Source organism: Calliopsis andreniformis, chromosome 12, assembly GCF_051401765.1.
Source record: "Calliopsis andreniformis isolate RMS-2024a chromosome 12, iyCalAndr_principal, whole genome shotgun sequence".
NCBI lineage: Eukaryota > Metazoa > Arthropoda > Insecta > Hymenoptera > Andrenidae > Calliopsis > Calliopsis andreniformis.
In genome coordinates, this window is record NC_135073.1 from 19,655,269 (window position 1) to 19,681,746 (window position 26,478).

Below are 26,478 nucleotides of genomic sequence, written 5' to 3' on the forward strand. Positions count from 1 at the left end.
AACGGATCGGTCAGTTTTGGTGAAAATACGAAACGAAGGTAGCGGTGGGCATTTCGGCCAAAGCAATTGATGGGTATTCTATTATTTTTTTTTCAGCTGGGTTCAACATGTAGTTAGTAATACCGTTTTTATAATATTCAGACGATCAAAGTGTTCCAGGCAACGTTCACCCGCGTCAGCGTCTCGTTTTCTTCCATACGATTCGACGAAAAACGCGAACGCGATTGTCTTTTGAGCGAATACACAAATACAATTCCGCGGCGATGCGTCGCTTTACGAACCTAGAGAAGTACCTACGAATCGGACGTGCTGGTTGAATAAAAAAATAAGGGAGTGGAAAAAAAGGAAAATAGGGGAGGGAGTGTAGAGTCGAAAGAGTTAAAGAAGGAAATAGAAGCTACGTTGAAACGCAGCCACGCTCGAAAGACACGTTCGATGATTCGAGGACGAATCCTGTCAACTTCCTCACGAAGCGGACACAATCACTGTTCTATGCGTTCATCCTAAAACCATTCAGTCGAAGAAACTCGTGGCGTCGGGTACGCCACGTTCTGGCAGTATACTTTTCTTATCGAGACGTCTCCGAAAACGCCTATCTCACGTACCTGTAAACAGTCGCCCTCGCGGAGCAACGCGCAGAAGAAAATGAACGCACATATCTTTGGCACAATAAATATGAATACACGGTACTATCGCCTACGCTCGGTGTCCTACAAGTGAGCCTAGGATCCAAAACGCATCTAGTATAGATTGTATTAATTGCAAAATCGAAGAGAAAGGAACGACTGAATACTCTCGCGCAGGACACCGACGCTCAACTTCTCAACGATCACGATGCATGAGATCCTTCGTGTTCCTCTTATACGCGATCATTCGTTAAAAAGAAAAAGAAGAATAGAAGCAAAGTATCCTAAACGAACTTTATGACGCAGGGCATTATAACTAATGATAAGTACGCTTAGCACCTAACGGGGTTATCGTTTCGTAAATTAGTCCTAAATCTTGACGAGATTCAGAACTAATATTGCGACGAAAAGGGCAGTTTTATGTCGAATACGCGTCGTGTGAAATGAAAGCACAGTTGAGTGTTGCGCACGAAGAAAGTTGTAATTGCAACGCTACCGGTATTTGGTATACTGTTACCGCGAATACCTAGGCCTTAATCTAAAGGCCGCCACACGCTAGCGAGCATGCTCGTCGAGCGCCTCGCTGATATAGCAACATTGTCCACGTATGTAGTTTGGGATTCAAAATTGTAGAAACGTCTTTGAGTTTCTTGAGGAACATGCCTGTTACTGCGAGGCGGCATTTACATAAACGCACAAATAATATCTCGATAGCTCGACCAGCCATTGGTGGAGGCCGTCGCCGACGATCGACTACATTTCGATCCTCGAAATTTTAATCGTCACGTCGATGACATTAAAAACATTCCTAACTAACTTACCATCCGCTTCGCGCAGAAACCTGCCTCACCTGCTGTCGATGCGCGCACGTTCTTTCGAACCTAATAGAACACGTACAAAATTGTTCAAGGATTCCTTTAAAGGGAATAAATACGCTAACAAGTATCGTGGAACGAATTGCCCGTACGAAATGGATCGAATAATCGCTGTTGGGTTAAACATGGGGAGTTTAAATATTTTTAGCGTAAAACGCGAAATCGCATTAACGTTTATCGTGCTCTTTTGATTTTGATCGATCAAGTATTGTTCCATGTTACGATACAGAAACGTTGTATAGTAACCAGTTATTGAAAAAGCACGGATATGTAGAGTCGTGATAGATATGGAGACATTTTATCGAGACGAACCTCAGAAAAGGGTACACTGAGAAAAGGATTAGAAAACAAGTACGAGTAACGCAGAAAACGTGAGCAAAGGTGACACGCACGTGTCGTTACTAGTTCTACGTTACTTCCCTCAACTAAAACAACAATCTTGTTAAAGATAATGTTTCAGTGCTTCTAGCGAAGAAGCATCTGTACAAGTGGCTACCTATTCGCAGGTGTTTCCTGTTCAAATACTGCTTTATAATTGACTCATCGCGCATGTACAGGAACATCATTTCAGTGTTTCGACAACTCGCAGAAACGAATTCGTAAAAGTGTCTCCGATATCCATTATCGCTCCATTACTATTTCATTCACACGACATGACCTTTCATCTCGATTCACGATCGATTACTAATGCTTGTGTCATGGTTAAACGCAGTCTAAAGTTGCGTCGATAACTTCGGAACCGCGTGTCACTGTTTTGATTGAAAGAGTCGCGAATTGCGACATCGACGCGATCAGTTAGAAAAATCTCTGCCGATGTTTTCAGTTTTCCTCGATTCGATCGATTCTCAGTTACAAGAAAGGATAGTTTTCCGACCCAAACCGAGTTTCGAATATTTATCGAATATTTATCGAATAAAAATCGACCGTCAGATTTCTAAGTCTCGAGGGTGAAAACGCGTCATCGTGGGCTTTGCTCTGTCGATTCGTTTCTTTCTTCTTGTAGCCAAAAAAGATGCGATCGCGTTCGTTCCTTTGTTTGTGGTCAACGCGAACATGTCTGAGGCAAAATTATATTGTCTGGCGCTAAGCAGGCACGTGGTTTGGCACGTTCGACGAAGCAGTCTGCAGCGGCGAGCGTGACTGATGGAACCTGAGCAGTTCTGAAACCGTAACTGCTACACGCACCACTCCACGACCTCCCTCCAGGACGTCGCTAGCGCAGCAGACCAGATTCTGAAAATAACAAGTATGCGTGTATGTTTTCCGTTAATTTTCGTTCGGTAAAGACAAACGATGAAGTGGGGCGAGGCAATTTGTCGGGGAAACCGACATACTGGAATGCGACTACTTGTCAACTCGTCTTGGACCAATTTTACCAAAAGAATATTTTATTATAAGTGGAAATAGCGTTACAATCGTTAACTGTTGTTAGTCGTACAATCGATGTTACAGAATACGCCTCTCGAAAGTAAAGTTGCACTGACGTGCGAGAAACAGGGTTTCGAATGATTGTTCTCCGAGACCGATTGGAGTAACAAAACGCAGGGGACGCGGGGAAAAAAGAGACACAATGATAACCGGTTATTCAAATTTTCAAAATCACCGATCACCCTCTGCGTTTCGAACAAGAAACGCTAGATGTATAGAATCGAGTCAAATCGAATGACGCGAGGTATAGTGTATGCATTTGAACCGATCCGTGTTCCAAAATTCAGGCACGTCTTTGGACCAATCGCGGTGGCATCTAGGAACGTGTCCCGGGGTGAAATAATCAATTGATTCGTTGCAACGATTTGACTTGACTTTACTCTGGCAGTATAATCATTTAATTGTGCATTTCAGTAGAAACTAAGCACGTGCGTGCCGACAAAATTCAACGTTGAGGCAACGAGGCGTTACTGTTGTCGCTGCCTCGAAGATTAAATTTCCAGTAATATTAATCATTTCTCCTCGTAGCATCAAGTTCATGAATCGTTAAACAAACGAGAATGGTTATTGAAATTTGGTTGTACAAAAATCGAAAAATACAGGTAAAGGAATCGTGTTCTGCTGTCGATTCTTATTTTCCTTTGTGGCAAATTTATTTCTCTCGATTTAACGCGTGAACACGGTCGGTTGAAGGAACACGAATCAAGTAGTAGAGGCAACTTTCCCTTTTCGATAATTGGCTGAAAAAGCTTAAGCTTAGAAAACAACAATATAACGAAGCACCGATTTTTCAAGAGCGATTAATTGAAGCCCGTGATTTTGCGACGAGTCAGCTTAAGTACAATTTAAAAAAGTAAAAAGAACCCAAAAAACGAGCAAAGAGAAAAGTAGCTTCAACGTACCATATATCTATGTTCATACAATACAATATGATATATAATAATAATAATAATAATAATAATAATAATAATAATAATAATAATATATATATATATATACATACATAGTCTATGTATATGCTGTATATATCTATACGTTCTCTCTTTCTCTCACTCATTCTACCTCTCGCTCTCTCTTGCTCTCAATCTCATCTTTACAAAACTTACACAGTTATACAGGCTAATGCAACGGAATGATTTCGTTTCCTGTTTCTCGTTATCACGCGTCTTTTCTACTTTCATCGGTTCGCGAGTAGAATAAACGTCGCAGCCTCTTGCGGAAGCAACTAATTCGTAGAAAAAGAAAGACTCCACGACAGAGCATTAAAGACGATAAATTAAGAAATGCAGTCTTACGGTTGCGATTGTATCAATGCACTGACGTGTCTAATCTGATCGTTATGGAAATAATACTGATGCGATCGTCGACGAACGATGCGCTTAATCTTGACAATGTCACGAGTAATATGTAATTATTGGGTCATCTTCAGACTCGAAATCAGTCAACGATCAGACAGAAGAGAAGCGGAAAAAGCGGAAGGAACCAACAAATATATTAAGTAACGAGTCTAAGCGTTGATTCACTGGTGCGTCAAACGTGTTATTTAATCGATGGGAAAACAGATATCTAATGAAAAACCTGCTGACTAGAGGATTGAACTTACGATTAGAAGTAATACCGGGGACTAGAAATAGATGAACGTCATGCCATCGATTAGAGCGAGTTATAGAAGTACTGCTAAATGGAACATATCTTTTGACATGAAATTTTTGGAGGACGCAGCTCATCTTGTGCATTTTTAAATAACGCTATATGCTGGCATACGTTCGTCATGACAATAAACAAATTATAAATATATCGGGGCTTAGGAACCTCCTTACGAAAAAAGCTAACTTTATTTATAAAGAAATTTCACCTATCTATCGTAGACCGTAATAAAAGCCATTCGTTTCTCATGGAAATTCCTTGTGCGTATAGCAATTGATTCCGTGCGTTTGCAATATAATTTAGACCGTCGTTTCGGTCGATGTTAACAACGATATGGAGCTTTTCGGCGACGCGAAGTCGCGATTTGTGTCATGACCCGTTTGGCACTCGACTGTTTAAAAAATCTGAAATTCGTCACATGCGCGAAGCAAAATCCAAAAGTAAATATTCCTTCCAATTGAAAAACTCGTTATACTTCGAAACTCTTACCGTAGGTGGATGATGCAACTTACCGTACGAATATATGTATATAAGTATAGAATAAGTTATACGCGCTTACATTCTAAACGATATACGTGACACGCTGTACGTACGCTACGTTTTGTTTTTCTCGTTAATCCCGTTTATACGAAAATATGCGGTAGAATATCTTAGGCTACGACCGAATTGTTTAGTCGGTGAAATGTGCGTACTCTTATTTATTTCACTTCCTTCCCAACGAAAGCTCGACGATACCATTCTCGCGGGATTCTCACTCAAACAAGAAAATAAGACTTAGAATTGATTCCTTGAAGATTCGAATGCCTGTGCGTTAGACCTACAATACCAAAATAGGAAATCTTTCAAATGAAAATTGATTTCTAGCACCTTGTTGCGAATCCTGTGGTACTCGAAGGCTACCTATCACAGACCCATCAATCCTGAAAGAGCCGTAGACGATTCTTGGTCGAATATTAAAAAAATACTACCATTCGAGGTATACATATACGAAGATATTTTTTCTCTCTTTCCAATGTAAACTCCACTGTCACGTTTGTGACACCATCTATCCGAATTCTATTCGTTTGTCCTTTGAAATGTTGCAGTTAGGCCACGACAACCAAAATCATCGAGACTGGAGTGAAAAATTTGCAGAAATGTCTCGAATAAAAACTGGACACTAGCCCTCGCTTTTAATCACCGCTTTTTCCCTGTTGCAATAACTCAGATAGTCGAACGAACGACTCCATCATGTTAAGATATATTTAAAGACGATCAAGAATGATATGCGAGCGTTTAGAAGCTTTGATTGCGCTCTTTGATTTACTGTTGAATAATGGAAACGTTCAACTAATCTATGCACTACGTAGCGATTCCTACATCTAAGCGAACTAAACGTACGATCAAAAGCCACCTTTCGATAGGTACGCCTAAGGACCATCGAATATGTGTTCGCTGGCCTTGAAGCGATCCTCTCTAATTTCAGCATGAGAAGATTAACGATGAAGGCAAACAAACGAACAACTTTTTTCTTTCAAGATAGAACCGTGTAAACTGAAGTTGAACTTACAAGCAAAGCGCTTTGCTATTTCTTACAAGACGTAACTGATTTTTTGAATTTGTGTGTTTCTTTTAGTACTGAGAAGCTAAGTTCTACCTAAAAATGTGGCAAATCTCTCGTAATCGTTCGACTCGATCGTTAATAATCGAATTATTAGTATCGATACACAAGGGCAATACTGCGCGACACTCGGTTCTTTGCAAGCAACTTTCGAACAAAACAAAAGATATAAAAGTGACCAGTATGCCGCACTAGGGTTACTAAATAGCAAACGAGGCAAAAGAGTGTCGCGCAGCGATTGAATCAGGCGGCTCGATCCCATCTTCGTTCGTGCTTTTTCTCTTGCGAGCGTCGTTCGTTCCATCGTTTTCACTCTGACGTTCTTGTCTTCGTCCCCCTTTTTAGTCGGGAATCGGGTATAGATAGAGCAGAACGAGGGTGGATAGGAATGTGGCGAAAAGCATCACGGACAGAACGCGATCCTGAATCGTACGGGATGAACCTGCGGCCGACTCTTCGGTATCATCCTCTCCTTCGTCGCGGAGAAGGAGAAGAGCGGAGATAAGACGCGCCAGAGCCTCCAGCCCGTACGCGTCCATGTAACCCACGTCCATGATTGCGTCCGCGTCCATTAACACCTCCTGCAACACCAACAACGATACTACTCAGTCCCAGTTTCTACTTCCTCGTTGATCGACTGTGTCTTTTAATACAGAAAGCCCCCTGCCCTTTCTTTTTGGGTCAGCCACCCTTCTCCTTCTTCAAAGCGACGACGCGACATCTTTCTCGAGACTTCACCAACGAACGTTAAAACGAGCATCGTTCGATTTAGGTGCTTCGTCGAAAAAGTGATCGTTTCCAAAGTTGGATATCGTTTCAATGAAATTTTGGAAATGCAAGCAGCTTGACGTCTAACCAACTTTGGTTTTTGCTTCAAGGGAACAAATGAATACGAGCAGCTCGTTTTTAAATGTTCACAAAGATTGAAGGAGCTGTTGATTCACGAACATCCTTAACCTCGTGTCAGAATGATGAAGGGGAGCAGACTATCGGCCAACCAGTTTAGGTTTTTCAAAGAAGCGATCAGCGGTACAAAAGCCAATATGAATCTAGGCGCATGCAACTAAAGTTTCTTGGCTCCCCTTTGGTGTTCCTCACGCATTAACGGTCTCTGGTATTCGGTGGATGTTGGAAAAGAAACAGTCACGAATATACCCTCGCGACTATATCGGGGACTGACTAGTAGTTGTTGGAAATGCCATGGACAAACGTTTACTTCCCTTTTTCACCTCAGTGCTTTTGGATACTCTCGAGACACTTCGATTTTCGAACAGCGCTCTTTCGGCGAAGAAGCACGAACGTTCGTAACATGTACCGCGTGTAATTATCGCGGATAAATATAATAATAAATAGAAAAATGAAAGGAAAGAATAATATTGTTGGTACGTTCGAACGTCAAGTGTATTAAGCATGCCACGGTACCATAAACGAAAGACGAAGCACAGAAATTCTTAAAGGAAAGATCAGACAACAAAGAGGTATGAAGATGATCGCTTACCTCATCGACGCCTATTTTCCGACAGGCTTCCAGAAAGTTATCCACGTTACGTCTGCATCTTGCCATTGTTAGCTTGGGCTAAGAATCGGAAAAAATCATTCAGTAGACTTTCTTAGTAGAACTTCAGGAAAATATCCATTGATTTATTGTTACGTTAAGAAATACTTACTACTGCTGGCGAAGGAACGTGAATGCTTGCGACCGAGCGGGGTCTCACGTGATTCGCCAAATGGCACAGAACAACTCCGTCCGTAAGCGCAGGGGCTAGATCCTCTGGTAATGCCATTTTCAGCCTCGTTTCTATGTGCTGTGAGGACATTCGAATTTCAGACATGTTGAAAAGCTTCAATTTAACAGTGACAAAACACTACTCACGTTTCGAAGCTGTTCGATTAAATCAGCTTCTTCCTTGGCACGCTCAAACTCCCTTCTCATGGTAAAAGAATACTTTTCAGGCACATTGCTATTCCAAGTGACCGATCGTGGAGACTTTGGGCTTCCACCATTTCTGCTGGGACTTTTATTACCTTCCACATAGCCAACAGCAGTTTTGACAAGTCTAGGAGTGTGTCCAGGGCTGGTGCTCGACGACAAAATACTTGAAGAGGTTTTGATAGGAGAATTAGGCTTCTTGTACGGCTGCTCGAAGTACTTCCCGTTCTTATTGTTGTATTCGTTATTACTACCGTTGATGATTGGAGTATTTTGATAGTTGATGCGCGACGGTGTTACTTTCTGCACTGGCCTCTTGGTCGCATTCTCCTCATTGAAGATCTGCTTTCCAGTTAGACCAATTCCTTCTTTATTGTTGCTCGAGTCTGTCTCGCTCCCCTGTGATTCGTTACCCGATGGTGTTGTCTGTTCTCGAGGTCTGTACACGCTTGGCCCTTCGTTAGCCCTCTGCTGCCTCAGTGCCTCTTTATACTCTCTGAAAATTGAACGACAACCACGCTGCATACGCCTGATGTGCACAAGCTTCAGGATGGAGACGCATACCTATAAGTTTGGATGTGATTCAGAGGCCTTTTCTCGTCCCCGTTCATCAAAGAGGTAGAGATTGTGGTAGAATTCTGCATCGGCTGAACAGACTGTGTGTTCGTTGAGGACAGAGACGACGACGTTTGACTCAAATGAGCGGTTTCGAGGGGACTGCAAGAGAAACGGTCGGTTAAACGGTCGGTTAAAGGGTCGGTTAAACGATCGACTCGAACGCGTCTATGAACCGGCAAACCGCGTCACATCAGGTTTTAGCTGATCGGCTTATTAACAGCTGGCTTACCCGGGAGGCGTAATTGACGCGTGGTAAAGGCCAGAGGTCATCGGTCGTCTGACATCGGCACCATTCTCCGAAGTGCTCCGCTCTAACCTCCTTTTTTCTAACTGATCGTGCAGTATCATAGCCTGCAAATAGCGTTTCGTGGAGGAAAGTTGGAAGGAAGCGCGTCGAAGGTGAGCGCGTCGCTTGGCCGCTGCTTTGGTGCGTTAATTGCAAGGGACGCCGGACCGACTTCTTTCAATGGGTTAAGGTCATTCAACGAGGCTTGAACGACGGCCAAGCGCGCCTCGTCGCAACACAGATATCATGTTGAAGGGGCGCGCGCGACTGACTTCTATTCAATCGCTAAATATAGAGGTTGTGTCATACGCGCAACGCTCTTCGGGATCTCGCGCCTCGGCCGTTTGAAAAATCCTTGATCAAGCTGGAAGCGGATCCGCGGTTTACGACATCGAAACAACTCGCACACCTACCTTGCCAAGCTCGTCCTCGAGGGACGTGTGCTCCCCGGGTGAGATAGTACTCGGTGTGGAGGTGCCGCTGCAAGATCCGTTCAGCCCCGTCTCGTGTGGCAGCGTTATCGATAGCGGCGAGCATTCTTGACGCCACAGCCCTCGAATTTCTCCGCCATCGTGCACCTGCGTGTCAAAAGTTGTGTCGCATATTTGTGCTTTCGTGCTTTTCAAACTTTCAAACCACAGAGAGGTGGAGGACGAACATAAAGGCGAGGAAACTAACCGCGCTGTGAATTTCTTGGGACCAACGTTTATCGACGCCATCACTGGTGCTGTATCCACTGTCGACGTTGTGTCGTCTGTGAGCCCTCGTGTCCAAAGTCGCGTGCCCTCTGACATCCAGGGGTGTCCGTCTTGCACGGCCGCCTCTGGCTCTCTCGTGTTTCGCCGCCTGTCTCTCCAAATATTTGAAGATGTGCGTTCGCCCGCGAATGCATAGCTGCGAGTAGGTCGAAGCAACCGATAATCGTCGTATGCGTTTAATAAGATAAGGGACAGAGAAAGTTTCTGCTCACCGAGGCAGGCGGCGAGGTCAAAGGATTATCGGACAGCCGAAAGTCGACCAGGCTCTTCATTTTCCTCATCTCGTTCGGAAGCACAGATATTCGGTTGCCGCTGATATCCAGCTTCACAAGTCTCAGGTACGTCAGTTCTGCGCAAAATGATGATAAACGATCGTGTACTGGAATCGATCTTACGAATGACGTTAGACATTTTCACTTTTAAAAAGTGTGCTGGAGCAGGCAGTGACTCTTTAACATTAATATGGGCGAAGAAGGCGGTTCTACCTATAGGCAGGTGCACAAGCATGTTGCTCCTCAAGTCTAAAGATCTAAGTCGCGCGAGGTCGCCCATACGTGGGGGCAGGTTTGTGATTTCGTTGCAGCCCGCGTCCAACTCGGCCAACGCCGACATCCTGCCCAGTTCGTCCGGCAGCGATGACAATCTGTTGTGAGCAACCAGCAACGTTTGCAACGGTAGCCTGCATATCTCCCGAGGTAGAGACGTCAATTGGTTGCGACTGTGAACAAAATGTCCGACAAGTTGATTCATTTCAGTCATCATGCTTCGTGAAAAAACGGAGGGTTTCTTCGACTTCTTACAGACCTAAGGTCGAGGTAGTTGAGAGACTGTAGCATCGCTACAGTTTCCGGTATTATTCTTATGGCATTGTGATAGAGATGCAGCTTCTCGAGGAATGGAAATTCCGTGACCTCTTCAGGTAACTCCGCGAAGCGATTCTTCGAGAGATCTGCAACAGAAGTGCGATATAAAACCTATTGTATTTGAAATATTTCTTTCATGATTATCGTAACTCGAAACGATATCTGAGACGACTGTCGATATTTCGTGCCTACCACTGTTATTATTAATAATATGTATGGGATAGTAGTGTTAGAAACATAATATGTCTCGAACGTTATTTTAACGCTGGGTTTCTGAGTTGAAAACAAATGTTACGCCAATTCTTTCCAAGTAAGAATGTTACGTGAAGTTTATGCAAAGAACACGGAAAAATGATACTCGACTAATCGAGTCCATGGATAGGATTCGCATAGCAACAGCTGTGCTCTGGTTGGGGTGGCCTTCGAGTTCGTTGGGGGTTCCTGTGAATGGGGTGCGACGGCCACGTGCGTACATAGGCTCGGAACCTAGAAAAAGGATAAGGGTGTCTCAGCTGCACCCAGCTTCGGACTTTCTGATCAATAACTACCGCCTGTGTGTTTCCGACTCCTCTGGGAACAGGTTGTCCAACAGTACCTTTTCCTTTCTAAGCTCCTCGCCTACCGATTAAACTTTACATTCAACCAACGACCGCATAATCGACGAGCTATGCGTCATGCCGTCGAGAACACCGAGTACAGATTAAAAAATTAATTTTCAGCTATCCGTTTTCTCGGAAATTCAGTTTCTAGCATCTAGCCAAGTCAATCGGAATAGAAATTGTCAATTAAACGATCTACGAGAGACGCTTTTTCTCTCGTATTGACAATCTGCAGGTTTCATTGCTCGAAAGCATATTGCACATGGAAGAACGATCGCGTTTCCCTTGTGCACGCCCACGTTCCTAATGGAAACGTAAGTCTATGGGGTGGAAACGCAAAGAGTAGAACCATTGGTACACGGTCGATCGCATAATCGTCCAGCAAGGGCGTCGGCCCGTTCATGTTCGCCGATGGGGACTAGAATAGCAATCTTTCTTCTTCCCATCCTCCTATCATATTCACAATTTCCACGTTCAATGGTATCAGCGAACTTTCCCTGCTTTGACAGGGAAGCAAAGACAGCTTTTGAGCTAGGCGAGTACTTTTCAATTTGATCACATTTTGGAACATAATTGTTCAACTTACTCGAGAATATCACTTTTTTTAACACCCTGTGCAGGATGTGCGAAGAAGGGTGAGACGCATCGGGCGAGTCAAGAACCAAGGTCGAGGTCCAGTCACAGAGGGGGATCGATCGATATCATACGGGAACGTGAATTCGCGCGAGCTTATATGAATTTTGCGGTGACGTTTCGCGAGCACATGGGCGTGGTCCCGATGCTCGTGTCTCGCGTTTCGATGATGGAAACAATTACGTGGACACGGCGCCGCTCGACCTGTTGTTGGATCTTTCTTTCAGACTAATAATACATTGCGCGTGGAATATTAAGTTGAAAGAATCGGCATGTCTGCATTCTTATGGAGCGTTCGTGCCCTTGTGCATACAGACAAGAAGATAGTAACGCCGGAAAAACTATTCGCGCAATCCCCAATGCTTCGAGTGACTGAAAAATATGCATCTCGTTGTAATCTCGTGAAAAGAATTTCGTAGCAATTGAATTAATTCGTAACTTTGCAATGCTGAAATAAGTATCCTTTGGACGTGTTGCATCACGAAACGTGAACCGCAATATTCCAGACAAAAGCGAGCAGGGTCAACGACTGACAACAAAAATTGTTTCAAGCCGCTAATTATCCATATGAAACAGGAAGCGAGTTACTATCGCATCGTGAAACGTTGAAACGCGACATCTATGTTGGGTCTGCGACCTTCTAGAACGGTCTAGTCACCGTTCGAGTTCTAATCGATGTCAAAGTGACGATAAGCTAAAACATGGAAGAAAATACTGTAACGACATTAAGTTATCCTTTACGAGATCCATAGGGCTGTAAGAGCTGGTATAAGGGCTGCCGTGAAACCGTGGAAACAGAGGGTTGCCCGATCGATAACGCCCCCATAGCAAATATCGTCCAGGGGTTGGCTGCGCCGAGAGCGCAAGGTGTCCCATGGAACACCGCACCCTCTTGCCAACTTCTCCGTCGTGGAAAATAATAAAATCGTTCGACAGGAAACAGCTGCCTTACGAACTAATGATCGATAACAACGTTTAAGGCTTTCCTAACGAGGGATGCGAACCAAGAATCCGGAGTGGATTTAATCCTAATTGCAGGTTCTTCGAGACTAAGAGGTTTAATAGCTATTACTTTCTCATATGCAGCGTAGCTATAGCTCGTTGCCGTTTCTATTTCTCAAGTAAAAGTGCTACTCTAATGTACCTGCAGCAACGTTTTTAACAGGACAATCCGTCTTTCATCACATGTTCTTCATGTATAACAAAATGAAGACATTACTCGTTCAAGGAATTCGCCCCAAGGACGAAACGAGGGAAGTAAAAAAAAATTGCTTTTTTCCACGTCGGCTGGTAGTGACGCGTTGTGGAGAATGGTTCATCGATCAGAACGAAGAACGGCTGCACCTTGCGCGAGGTAATTGACTTTCACCGTCGTTCTTATGCGTCGCGACCGTCGGGTAAAGAATAGAGAGCACGATGAAGAAGGAAAAGAACGCGAGAAAAGCAAAATACGTAGGTGGGAAAGATTTAAAAAAGTTGTGGCAATGTCCCCAACATTTTGACCTTGAACTGATCGCGTCAATGACGAAAAGAAAAAGTATGGATACCTAGCAGTAGTGGGGAGAACGAAAACAGACGAAGGTACGCTAACCAATGGAACAAGAAAGCACGCGTGTCTTCCCGCTTTTGTAAGACGCTGCCGCCACTTCCGGCGAAGAGGACGCGACTGTGGACAGGACTCGCATACTCGATCGAACTGGGCAGACGGAATCGAAGAGGCCAGTCTTCAGCCGACGAGTTGAATAACCATCCACGTATATTTCAGTGAAAATTATCTACTGTGTGACAGGCTTTCCCATCATGGATTAATTTGGACTTGAATTTCCAAATTATCCTCGGAATGTGACTGATTATCTGCTCTTTTTAGTAAACTCTCGAGTTGAAATGCCTACCGAAAAGACTACTGAAACATCCAGAAGCCGAAGATTTCCAAAGAATAATGGACGCTTATCGTTGGCCGGTTTGGACAACCAGAACGAATCGTCTGGCATCTGGTAGTCAGTGATTCGACGATGCATGAATTAAACTTGTGGGGAAGCTTCGGAGCAAGGGCGTAAAATAAAGAAGGTTGTATCGTGCAGCCGGTTTTCACAGTCCTGGCCGGCTGTCCGATACACCAATGCGTGCTGCTCGAACAGTGCGTCGCATTGTGCGTGCTGCGTGTACGCGCGCACCTAAGCGAGACGTATGTCTGGAATCACGTTTCACAAACAAAGGCCACGTATTTTCCGTGACGATTCAATTTTCTGCCATCTTTGCGACAATTATATCTAGCCATGGGAACTCATTGGAGAATTTCTTGGGTTCGTGGAATTTTCGAAAGACGCGAATGGATGTACACGTAGGCAACTCTCATATCTGAAATCTTCTTGACCGAGGGTTGAATTGTCAGCGCTATTTATCGATTTGAAGCAGAAGAGGAAGAAGAAGAATATTTAGAAGCCTTTGCTCGAAAAAGAGACGTTTTCTTTGTCGCAGTCTACGGAAGGCAGTCAGCCAACTAGCCTAGCCACACTCTCGAGGGTTTGTCGTTGCTCTCCCGTTTACCGAGCGTCCTCGGTTGAAAACGCGACAAGCGTGAATCGAGCTTCCAGACTCTACACGGTTCCACCTAAATCCTTGACCTAAAAACTAATACCTGAGGTGGAAAAAAGCGTGCGGCCTGAGACGCGGGGAGTGCACTTGTCGAAAGGTGCACAGGGTGGAACGAAACTGTATTGCAACGGGAGAACGCTCGATAACGAGACTAAAGATCGCGTTTCACCGCAACAGAATATTTTCGTTCTTGATATTTCATACGATCCAAATGCAATTCCAACAAAGCAGGCGAGATCGAAAGTGCTCTGAAAGTCTGGAAGTTTCGCGGTGGCTGCAAAGGGCCAGACCCGATCGCACCACAGGCCCTTTGTTCCTAACCATATCGCGTAACTACGAAACAAAGCCCTGAATACGGTGTCTGACGCTATTCCCTGAGAGTAGACATCCAATGACATAAGTACTTTTGCCCAGCATTCCTTTTGTTCCATGTCATCGGCGGCGAATCGATGACACTCTTCGCCTATCTACCTATAGGTAAACGCCACGTTTTCAGTGTCTGACAATTCGATAGCTACCATTTCCTCGAGGCTTTCGCGCGCGATAAACCATGCTCAGGAATGCTCGTTAATCACTGGTTGGCCGATTTTAGTCTCGGCTAATGAGAACGACAAGAAACGTGGCAGTTCTAGATTTCTTTCCACGCAAATTATTTGAGCGTTGAGTCTTGCCTCGATGCTACGTACGTTGTAATTGAAGCCGCGGCACGAACCCGCGTGGATACAGATTCGGTTAGCCTTAATCGCGTGTCGGCCTACTAATTATTCACTCCCGCGATTCCAGCGCGTCGAACGATATTTTCGCACACAGAGAAAGAAAACAAAGTAATTTTAGTAAGTGGCCGTGAAACTCTTGATTATACGTTTCAACTTTTTTGCAACATTTTCAATGTAACATTCGCTCTACTACTATATATACACATATATGTGTGCATATCCACTGATACGAAGAGCATTTGTGGTAAAACCGGAAGAAAAAATAGCTTTGATCTTTGAAATGTTACTTTTCGGCGTACCATTCGCCGAGGGTGCAAACTTGCCCGCAGACCTCTTGCTTTCTTCTCCTTCCACAGGTAGGGAAACTGATGCATTAGTAAAATCAAAGAGATTAAAGAGCTTGGTAACCAGCAGACAAACTGGCGGTTGCCTGCGTCACTACGAGTCCAAGATAAAATGCCTATGAAATGTCCCGGAATGAGAAAAAAGGAGTAGGAATGGATTAGAGTAGAGTAGGTAGTTTGAAGCCGTCGCGACAGGAGGATAAAAGCGTCTGATCGTTTCGAGACGATTCAAAGGTAAGGCTTTAGGATGAGTACCGAGTCCCTTGTCGCGTTCGTTCGCGCACACGCGCGACACCAGGTAGAGAGTAAAAAGCCGTGATACGCAAACAAAGCCAGATCGCGAAATCCACTCTGTCGGTTCAACTGCAGGGAAAACCGTTCCGTGAACAAAGCGAGAGGAATAAAAAATTCCGCTTGTCGACAAGGTAGGTACGAAGCGTTGCATACGTCGGCGACCCGTCTCACGTGAAGAAATTATTCTTCCTGGACGAATATTCGCGCGTTCTTGAGAAGAGCTGGCGCAACGCGAAACAAACAAGTCCGACAATGTAGGACGAACGTAAAATAGTGCTAGAGAGGAGGAAAAATTGAGTGCAGACGAACCGTGTCATTTTCATTGAATACTAGAGCCGGTGGTGGATTTCGCCATGCTTCGTGTAGAATGTGGATCATCGTATTCATGAAAATCTAACGCCATACCGCTAAGTGAGATCTTGGTAAAAAGATGAATTGGGTTGAGAAAAGGTTTAAGTAGTTGTTCGTGCATCAGTATCTAACGCTGTTACGGTGGATCCCCGGTGGATGATCGCTTCAAATGGCTTATCGTGCGACGACCTAAGAATAGCTTAATTACATTCATTCGCCATAACCCTAGAGCAACAAGGCAACAGCACAGACCATAACAGTATTTCTGACGAACTGATTTCAAAACCCCACCACGTAAAATATGAACGTGAACTGCAAACGAGATTACTTGAAACAATCATTAGCAGACCTCCCTTCCCTCAACTTGCCTCGAATTCCAATGAACCATCCTACAGTATTGATCTGTTATTTGAGGGGGAAAAAAAGTACGCACTTGGTACGAAAATATCATCGATCACAGTTTTTGGAGGCTTCTGAGAAAAGACATGTTGCGTATCTGCAATGCGGCTGAGAATTTATCGACGGATAAGAGGCGATTGGAGACAGCCGCGCCAAGCCCATCGGTCGATCGAAACGCTTTTATCACCCCATTTCCAAGTGGACTCGAATGAAACATTAACTATCTAAAAGTTTGAGGAAAAGTCGACTGGCATCTGCATCAGGGTCTTGGCAATGTTTTTCTATATTTCGAAGGCAATGTGTACAGAGTTTAGAAATTGTCAACACGACAAAGGTAAATATCCGTGTCTCGTATCTGAGCGGCAAACATTACGTCGCAGCAGCATTTTCTAATATCGCGTGCTCTTGCACCGCTACCGTTTGCAGAGCAATCGTCGGATATTCATCTCGCTACGGATTATCCCGCAGAGAACTCGATCAACTTTTTTATCTGTTTCAGATCTGACCCAGTTCGCGAATTCGTGAAACACTGAACGGAAGGTCGTGGCCGTGAAATCTCTCCTGAATGATAACGCTTTGCAGCGAGCACGTTGTGTCGCCTCATGTCTAGACGGTGAGTACAATGACACTGTGAAACGAAATTGACGCGCGGAAACGATATCGTCATACTCGATGGGCTCGCGACATTGCTAGGACGGCCCTGTGATACTGCTAATTATAACTCGGCAACTTAACCACCGCGTTGACTTGCACGCGCGATACCCGAGTGTGCCGCATACACGATACACTGTAAGTCGACGCATATTAGCATCGATGCATAGCAAAAAAACTACAGTCTTTTTCACGTGCACTAGCCAAGAATCGTGTATTTGTAATATTGCGAGGTTGGCGAAAAAACAAACAGAGCGTAGCTCTGGGGCACGCGAGATACGCGAGATACGCGAGATACGCGAGCCTACGTATCGGAAACATTCATCGCGTACTCTCGAAACGTGTGAGATACGATCTGTAGGCGCGGGTGTGTACATACTCTGAAGCGGCACGCTTCTCGTGTAAAGATACAGGAAGAGGCTCCAGACGGCCATTCGCATAAAACATCCATCAAACGATACGATTCCGCAACAGTGACAAAGACAACTGTCTGCACAGTTTTTATAGCGAATCTCAAAACTAAACCATCAGACGATGCATGATACGACATACTCGAAAGCCCTTTGGCAAAATGCTCGTGGTAATCGTCCGTGGGCTTTCACAGTATCGAAGCGTCTTTTCCACCCTTAGATGGAACTGGCGAGCACTCGAGAGATTTCATCTTGGAGGAGTGCTGCTTTGGCAGAGAGACAAGAGCGCGAGATAAGCGAACACTGGCGCTATGGTGAAACGAACGATATAACGCGTTATGGAGTATCGACCTGTTGGCACCCCTGCTTCTGCAGCTGCGGTGTCTCTATCTTTAGCCCGGCCTGTCCCATCGCAACGGGACTCCTACATCCATGGTGGATGTTTTACTCTCCCCTTGGTGTTCTGTCCTTCCGCGAACGCGCGCGGAACTGTACAGGGTGCATCGTTCTTTGCACCCTTCTCCGCACCCTTCTCCGCACCCTTCTCCGCACCCTTCTCCGGTTGCATCCTTCTCCCGAGCAGTCATCGCGATTCGATCGACTGAGAAAAGTCTGCTATATGGGTAAATGGGATAAAGTTTATTGCCCTGGGACAATGCACTTTTTACAGGGTGCGCGGCTAATAGGTTAAGGGCTACGCGAAGCCAGAATTAAATCGCATCTGTGAGAAGGCACTTTCGAAAGAAACGAATTAATTGGAACGTGAAGGTAGTCGTCGAATGTCACGACACCGAGATGAGGATTGGCCTCGAGCAATTCAGGAAGAAACGCTTTCAATTCGCACGACCGGTTTCCACTGAGAAACACCTGTCGCAAACTCGGCCGTGATCGAGAGAAGATGAGGAACGAGGTGCAACGCGAATCCACGACAAAGACAAGTATGCGATCCAGTAAGAGACGAAGGGCGCGGTCGCGCCACTCGAACGTGGTTATCCGGACTCTGTCCTCTTTTTCGTTAATCACGCCGCACACCTGCTTGCCTGAAACATGTTAACGATGCAGCAGCCTAACAGGATGAGAAATTACAATATTATTTCGAAACGAAATGCTGTCGTATCAGCGATTAAATATCTTGAAAAAGTATTTAGGTATCTTATAAAAAATTCATATACTTAACTAGAATACGCATCGCGTGGTATATATTATCGCAAGGCGAAGTTAAAAATATAGATAGAATGAACCGTTTATCTCGAAAAACCTGTTCACGTTGCGCGCGTTCACATTCAATTCAAAGGTGCGCACACCGCACGCGTCAAGTAGCTAACTTCTGGAAAGTGTACAGATGAATTATCTAATCCATTATATGTCGTACACCTACGAAAGGCGAAGATGAGGACGAAGAAGAAAAGGTTATTAGCCCGTTGTTTCTCTCGTCTACCCCGAAGAAAGCGTGCAGAGAAGCGTAACATAATCGATAAGAAAGTTTTTCCACGGGCAACACCTACTCTAGCACGTCGTTTATCGTCGTTTCATCCCTGGTATTAGTTTCGCTCTAACGAATACACCGTTATTCATAATTTCGCGAACGAAAGTCATAAGGCGTTGAATCGACTTAGATGGAACAGTTCTTTCGCAACGATACCTACTCTTCTTCAATTTTGTCCCGTTTCTACTGTTCCCAAATCGGACCAGTTTCCTGTTTCTCTTTTTTCTGCGATCGCTCGCGCAACGTGTGTCCCATTTTACTCATTCGCGTACAATAGATCTGCTTTTTCTCTCGGGAACTGCATATCAAACCCACGAGTTTCTCTGGTGAATGGAGAGACAAGAACCTCGAACGTGTATTTGCAAAAGTTGCATAGAACTGTTGGTTAAATGTGTTGCACTAGGCTGCAGAAAGCCACAGGAGGTCACGTCATTTTCGTTCTCGACGTTCTCGTTCCTGCCATCGTCGTGGTTTATTTACGAGGCATAAATTCGAGCGACGCAGCACAACAGTCGGTCGCATACCCCTTCGTGCTACGAACTGACCCGGGGTTCCTTAATGAAGTTACGTCCCCTTCTGTCGTAAGAAGTGCCCAACGAGACTGACGCATCGGTTCGATAATGTAACGAGCGAAGAATTCCCCTCTATTCTTGCAATATCTGCCGATCACCCATCGAATATCGAAGAACGACGACCAAAATTGCCTCCCTCCCTCTGTTCACCGATCGAATCGCCATCGAAACCCTACAACCCTGGCTCGGTGTTGGAAACATCTCCATAATTATTTGTTCCTTTGCGCCGAGGGAGTAATCACGAGAACGCAGGAGCCGTGATTAAGATTCGCGTGGACGATCACGGGATATTTTTTTGCAAGTCAGGAATATTGGAAATCTACGAACAATGTGTATTAAAACGACCAGGGTTTGTAATTCGGAGGCCCGTTCTTCCGAGCGAAGGAATTCCACGATACGAGCTTAGCTGTCTCTCCAGAAGAAATCTGGGTCGATGCTATAAACGTTAACAGGAAAGAATTGATAGGCGTTCGCCAAGGTGAAAAATGTCACCAATTATAATCGACGTTACCTGCCTGTTTTTGCGTTTGTAATTTCAATTGCCGATGATTCACGTTTACTGAACGCAACGAGAAATGCCATTGCTGCGGGCTCGTGTTTGCATTTGATAAATGACGATCATGCGAACGATAATGGCACAAGTTCACTTGAAAAAATCTAATCTCTAGTAATCCAGATATTGCTCGATGCTACACTCACGAGCTGAATTAACAGCGATAAGAATCGAGTTTCTCCGTTTGATAACTTTCAGCAATAAATAAATAGCCACGTTTATTCTAAAGAATCATTATCATAATTAAATGAAGTGTGTCATCAGGTGTGATGAACGAAATTTAAACTTCTTCATTAGTCAAGAATAAAGTTGTAATTAAAACACAACTATATTTGCAGAAGCTTTTTCTACGTAAGAAAAAAACAGAAGCTTATCGACATTTGGCAAGGGTATCGACAGTCTCAAAACTTGGAGCGTTCTTACGCTTCTGCGCACGTAATTTGTCGCCTTGTGCTCGGTGTTATCGCGGCGCGGTGGTACCCTGTCAAATGCACGAGTTATCTCGGTAACAGGAAACACCGGGTGTGTCGAGATAACGTTGCCCTGCCAACGTCTACCTATGCAAAACGAATTACTCTGTACGTCATGTACTTTTCTATGCTTCACTGGTCTCTTGAAAGAGAAACTGAAATGCAAGAGAATAGAAAGAGCGGGATGCGCTAATTTCTCCGTGTCTTTCAATCGAACTTTATCAAGTGTAAAACAAGTAACACTGAAGTACATAAATTCATTTTAAAAGAACTAGGAGCAGATAATGAAAAAAATTCTTCACACCTTAACTGTACCTATTGCGTTGCGTGACATGTGGTAGCAGTTATGTGTATTTATTCTTCCGAATTCATACATGTGTATATGCTTGCATTGTAAACAGAGAAAAGAAATGTGTATTTAATTTGCAGATATTTCATATTGTCTAAAATCTAAGACACGGAGCATTGCACCGTATACACATGAATCCTCTTATATTATATAATACTTAAATATTCGAGGTTACATAGATTAGGGAACGATGAACATGTTCTTTAGATTTTCGACCAAGAGCGTTTTCTAGTCTCTACTCACCTATTTCCTCTTTTGTCCAGTGAACGAAAGAATTTCGATTGTTTGAGATTGATTTTGTAGAAGCATTGTACGACGAAAAAAGGGACGAGTTATGTTGCGAAAGTAGTGTAAGTGAATGAAGCGTGTACAGGTGTAATCTAAATACAATGAAGAATACAGCATTCGGCAATGCATAGACGCGCGTGAACGTGATACAAAGCAAATATTCGAGGTTAACTCGAGATAGGAATTCGAGATTGGTATCGCGTCAGAGACGTCAGAGACGTCAGAGACGTCCAGAGACGTCCAGAGACGTCCAGAGACGTCTAAGCGGGTGCACCCTCAGTCCTTTTAACAGCGACAAACAGGGAATTTCGATCGAACAGGTTTGCAAGGCTAATGCCTTGGGGAACAGCTTCATAGGCATTAGCCTGTGCGAAGAATGGTTCGGACATATTTCGAGCCGATCGTCCTTTCTATCCTTTTTCACTTCATTTCTTTCCTTTAGTATTTCGTCGAGAGAGAGAGAGGGGAAGAGCTGAAACTCACCGGCGAAAACCGTATCCTGGAGGTTGTATTTGCTGGAGCCAGTCTTTCCGACTTTCGGAAAGTCCTTTAACTTCCTGCCGCTGAGCTTGAGCTCACCGCTCAAGTGCGCTTCCTCCAGGATCCGTTCGAGGCTTCTGGTGAGCTGCTTCTGTATGTGGCCGCTCATGTTCGACGCGACCATCGCCATATTACATTTTTCGGGCACGCACGCACGCACGCGGAAGCACACCGGCAAGTATCCTCCCTGGTATGTTCCGGCCACTCGCCTTTTCGACGATCAGGCGATGATGTTACCGAAAAATACCCTACGCTCACCGACCACTCTCGATACTTGCTCCTGCGCTACTGATCCAATCCACGACACGACGCAGCGGGCCGCAGCGTGCACGGATGCATCCGACTACAGCGCCAACTTACAATCGATCAAACTTCGAGACTAGAATTCGATTCGAGAATCGCAATTGAAATCGAATTTCGAAACTAAACGGTACGCCTCGCCAGTTTCCATTTTTCTTCCTTGACATCGGTTGCGCCGTCATTTTTAAATGATTTTTAGTCTTCAATGTTTTTACGTGAAAGAGAACTTGTGCACATGAAAGGAAAAGGATGAGATCGCCGAGACGTGCTTCGTATAAGGTAGGATGAAAGTGTATTTATCCATTGGAGTTCAATTTGGATGAAATAAAGTGAATCGTTCCTTTATATTTCACCTATTCTATATTCGTGAAGTATGAGGAGATCCAGCTCATGTCGTATATCGCAGTCATACACATATTTACAATAACTTAACGTTCAGTCGTTTCGTACATATTATACAATGGTCAAATTGAATTCTAAAGTAAAGTAATCGTGCTTTTTATATTACGCCTTTTTTTGAACATTAACCGGTGTATTCTGCGACATTTGATAGTCCCGTATTATTTGTTCCTCAATAGCCGGCAGACAAGGACTATATCTCGAATATTCCATAGTGTATTCTCCTTTTCCTTCAGTAGTAGATCTCAATTCACCGATGTAACCAAACATTTCGTTGAGTGGTACTTCTGCATTTAAAGTGAACCATCCCTCAGAAGCATCGGTATCATTTATAATACCGTTCCGTTTGGTTATTTGAGCTACAACTATTCCCTACATAGACAGACAAATTTCAATTATAAAACGTTAAATATAAATTTCACTGAATAATGAAATACGAGCAATGAGTTTTATTATACCTGAAACTCTAGTGGAGCGCTCACTTCTACTACCATGATTGGTTCTAAGATTTGCCATGATCCTTGTTCAAATACGTCTCTCATTGCGCCTTGTGCAGCTTGGAAGAAAGCAAATTCCGAAGAATCAACGCAATGACTCATACCGTCGATCAAACGAAATTTAACGCCTGCTACTTTGTGACCACTCAAGTATCCTTTCTCGCACATGAATTTAAAACCTTTCTCTACACCAGGAATGAACTGTTTTGGAATATTAGCTCCTACTGTTTCATCTTTAAACTCAATAATAGTATTCTTATTAGATGGTAGTGGCTAAAACGTAAAATTTTCGTCAAATAAATAGTAATTATCGAAAAACAGTAATTCAAAGCGAAAATTAACATATACTTCTATTATTCCGATCACTCGTGCATATTGGCCAGCTCCTCCTGATTGTTTCTTATGAAGGTAGTCGAATTCGCAAGGTTGTCGTAGTGTTTCACGAAAGGAAACTTTTGGTTTTCCGAGAATAACAGGGCAATTATATTCCCGTTCGAGTCTTTGCGCATAAATTTCCAAATGTAACTCTCCCATTCCAGAAACGACGGATTCCTGAAATACATACCGTATATTGACATTTTCACAATATCGTTTGTAGAACTGCAGAGCCTAAGATTACAAATACTTTAGGACTTAAAAAGGCACCTTGCTGTCCGTGTTATACTCAAATCTAAAGGTTGGATCTTCTTTGGTGAACCGTGAAATTCCCTTAGCGAAGTTATCTCTGTCTTTGGAGTGCTTTGGACCAATGGACATAGATACGACAGGATCGGGCACATGCATAGATTCCATTGACAACTCGAGACTAGAATTACTGACAAACGTATCACCTGATGCACAGTCTATACCAAATAAAGCGAAAATATCTCCAGCATACACGTCGGTCACATCTTCCATTTGATTTGCGTGTAGCCGAACCAATCTTTGCACTCGAACCTGTAAAATGTCTTATCTTGTATACTGCATCTATGAAACAGAGACTTTACCAAATGGTATATGCGATATTTAAGATACAAACAGACCTTCTTTTTGGTTCTTGTATTAAATAAATTATCTCCTTTAGACAACCTTCCTTGATAACAACGAAAGTACGTTAGTTGACCAAATTTGCCAGCTTCTAACTTAAATGCTAATCCAACAAAGGGGTGCTTATCATTCCTTTCAGATTGTAAGAAAACTTTACTAGTTTCGTTTCTGAAATAAGAAAGATTTCACATTGCATATAAAGTACCAAACTAACAAAAAATTTATGATAGTGTATAGTAAAAATTTACTCATTTTCTTTGAGTGCATAATTTTTTATTTCTCCAGGGTTTGGTAAATATTCTAAAACTGCATCCAATAGTGGTTGGACACCCCTATTTTTTAAAGCAGTTCCAAGCAATACTGGTGTAAAAGCCCTTTTTATACAGGATCGTCTAATAGCATCTTTTATGTCTTTTTCCTGTATTTGCATTTCATTCAAGTACATTTCTCCAATCTTATCATCAACATTACTCAAATGTTCTATTAACTCTTGCTTTCTATCTTGTGCTTCTGCAGATGCAAGTATACTTATTTGTGATTTCAATTATAATAGAAAAATATAAATTTCTGCTGATAAAAACATGTACCTGTCCTCATGTTTGTTGGAATTCCATCTTCTCTTACAATTTCGCCACAATTTCCTTCAAAGTACAATGCCTTTTGAGAAACTATATCTACTATTCCTTTATTGTTCCCTTCTAAACCAATAGGTAATTGTAAAAATGCAGCATTATGATACAATTTATTACGTAATTGTTCTATTACTTTCTTATGATTAGCACCCATTCTGTCTAATTTATTGATAAATGCTAAACAAGGCACATTGTACCTCTTCATCTGTCGATTCACAGTCATTGTTTGCGATTGAACACCACCTACTGCACATAATACAAGTATAGCTCCATCTAAAACACGTAAAGCTCTTTCTACTTCTACAGTAAAGTCTACATGACCAGGTGTGTCAATGATATTAATGTTGTGATCTTTCCATAGGGTGTAAGTTGCTGCTGATTGAATTGTAATGCCTCTTTGCCTCTCTAATTCCATACTATCCATGGTTGCTCCAACATTATCTTTGCCTTTAACCTATTACATGTTTTATGTAATATAAGGGAAAATATTGTATAAAAGAATTTATGCATAAGCTTTAACTGACAACATGTCAAACATTGAAGTTATCCATTACTTACTTCATGCATTTCAGATATTCTTCCTGTGTAAAATAATATACGTTCTGTTAATGTAGTTTTCCCAGAGTCAATGTGAGCAGATATACCAATATTTCGAATTTTTTCTAATGGCTTATGTTCTGCATATTTCGCAAATGATGCCAGGAACCGTGATTTCTATTGTGAATACAAAACGTTCGATAAATAACGCGTTTTTAGATAAATTGCTTACGATTAAAATCATGTAAAAGGTTAGAAGCCTTACTTTAAAAGCGTACAAATGTGACAGTGGTAATGTATTTAGACTGATATTATGTTTTAAAACCATAACGACAAACATTTTAGATAATTTCTTTCGATAGAATAGGATTTCTTAAAAAACGACACGAAACTTTAATGCACTTGTGACTTGTTTATACAAAGGACGAACACTACGCACGCAATCAAAGACTAAGACTGCCTGAGACCGAACTGACCGAACGAATCACGTTCTTATCATTGATCAGAATTATTCAACATACAATGTAGAATGGATAATGAAAACTTTTGGAAGAAAAATTTCTCTTTCATTATTTATCACATACTTGTATATTTCAATATTGTTTTGTATTATTATTAAATTACGATTCATCTTAATATAAAATAGTGCACACTACACACACAAATTTCACGACTTTAATGAAATAATAAATGACGAACTTATTTAACTTAATTATTATATCGGTTTTATGCTACAAATATTTACATTGAGCTTATACGCCTGGAAAGTACAAATATTTTTATTTTCTGTGCTCAAATGTAAAATACATTTTTACATTTCATCTTTAATAATTTCTCTAAAGTTTAACTATTTTTGTCAAAAAACTTAAGTCATTCTCAAATCTATTAAAGAAACAACTATGTGTAGAAATTAATTTATTTCCTAATAATTCTACTTCATATGATGCTAATGGATTTTTAGCAGGTTTTTATGAGTATTAAGCAATCAAAGTAGATCCTACGCATTGCGAATAAAAAAATTATATATCAAGAATTGGAGTATTGACATTGATTGTCTTTTATAAATTGTGCGCTAAAAGTTTATCTACATGTACTCAGAACACTGGAAATCATTGTTTATTCTCATTGCATTTATCAAAATGTATTTCCAAATCATTTTGTGTTACTAATTTGAACATATAAAATGTCAAGATTTATAGCAATATA

The 26,478-nt window shown here is 42.7% G+C and overlaps 2 protein-coding genes across 4 annotated transcripts; both read right to left on the reverse strand.

The window, feature by feature from the left end:
- Positions 1 to 2,314: 2,314 nt before the first annotated feature.
- Positions 2,315 to 22,145, reverse strand: Lrch (Leucine-rich-repeats and calponin homology domain protein). Of its 3 annotated transcripts, XM_076388875.1 has the most exons (13): positions 21,825 to 22,145; positions 10,573 to 10,717; positions 10,254 to 10,486; positions 9,981 to 10,117; positions 9,689 to 9,904; positions 9,424 to 9,588; positions 8,954 to 9,075; positions 8,671 to 8,823; positions 8,050 to 8,602; positions 7,844 to 7,981; positions 7,675 to 7,752; positions 6,610 to 6,757; positions 2,315 to 2,734 (listed from the first exon to the last, which is right to left on the reverse strand). In XM_076388875.1, exons 1-13 carry the CDS (start codon positions 22,009 to 22,011, stop codon positions 2,715 to 2,717), a joined length of 2,295 nt encoding a protein of 764 aa, XP_076244990.1. In that variant the 5' UTR covers positions 22,012 to 22,145; the 3' UTR covers positions 2,315 to 2,714. The 3 variants fall into 3 exon arrangements, with proteins under 3 accessions (XP_076244990.1, XP_076244991.1, XP_076244989.1); XM_076388876.1 differs by lacking the exon at positions 6,610 to 6,757; XM_076388874.1 differs by lacking the exon at positions 2,315 to 2,734 and having other exon boundaries at positions 6,516 to 6,757.
- A 311-nt stretch (positions 22,146 to 22,456) lies between these two features.
- On the reverse strand, positions 22,457 to 25,714 carry Mefg1 (mitochondrial translation elongation factor G 1). The gene is made up of 9 exons (XM_076389412.1): positions 25,538 to 25,714; positions 25,294 to 25,449; positions 24,691 to 25,189; positions 24,352 to 24,613; positions 24,100 to 24,271; positions 23,723 to 24,013; positions 23,426 to 23,629; positions 23,039 to 23,350; positions 22,457 to 22,952 (listed from the first exon to the last, which is right to left on the reverse strand). The coding sequence occupies exons 1-9, from the start codon at positions 25,610 to 25,612 to the stop codon at positions 22,686 to 22,688; spliced, it is 2,238 nt and encodes a 745-aa protein (XP_076245527.1). The 5' UTR covers positions 25,613 to 25,714; the 3' UTR covers positions 22,457 to 22,685.
- Positions 25,715 to 26,478: the final 764 nt, after the last annotated feature.

Excerpts from the sequence above, each read along its gene's own strand:
- Lrch (XM_076388874.1), bottom strand. The coding sequence starts at position 22,011 with ATGGCGATGGTCGCGTCGAACATGAGCGGCCACATACAGAAGCAGCTC. Across the intron at positions 10,718-21,824 it reads CCAGGATACGGTTTTCGCCG|ATCTCTCGAAGAATCGCTTC; the intron begins GTGAGTTTCAGC and ends CTTCTGTTGCAG. Across the intron at positions 9,589-9,688 it reads CCCAAGAAATTCACAGCGCG|GTGCACGATGGCGGAGAAAT; the intron begins GTTAGTTTCCTC and ends TTTGACACGCAG.
- Mefg1 (XM_076389412.1), bottom strand. The coding sequence starts at position 25,612 with ATGTTTGTCGTTATGGTTTTAAAACATAATATCAGTCTAAATACATTA. Across the intron at positions 24,272-24,351 it reads TATGCACTCAAAGAAAATGA|AAACGAAACTAGTAAAGTTT; the intron begins GTAAATTTTTAC and ends TTCTTATTTCAG. Across the intron at positions 23,351-23,425 it reads GAGTGATCGGAATAATAGAA|CCACTACCATCTAATAAGAA; the intron begins GTATATGTTAAT and ends TTTACGTTTTAG.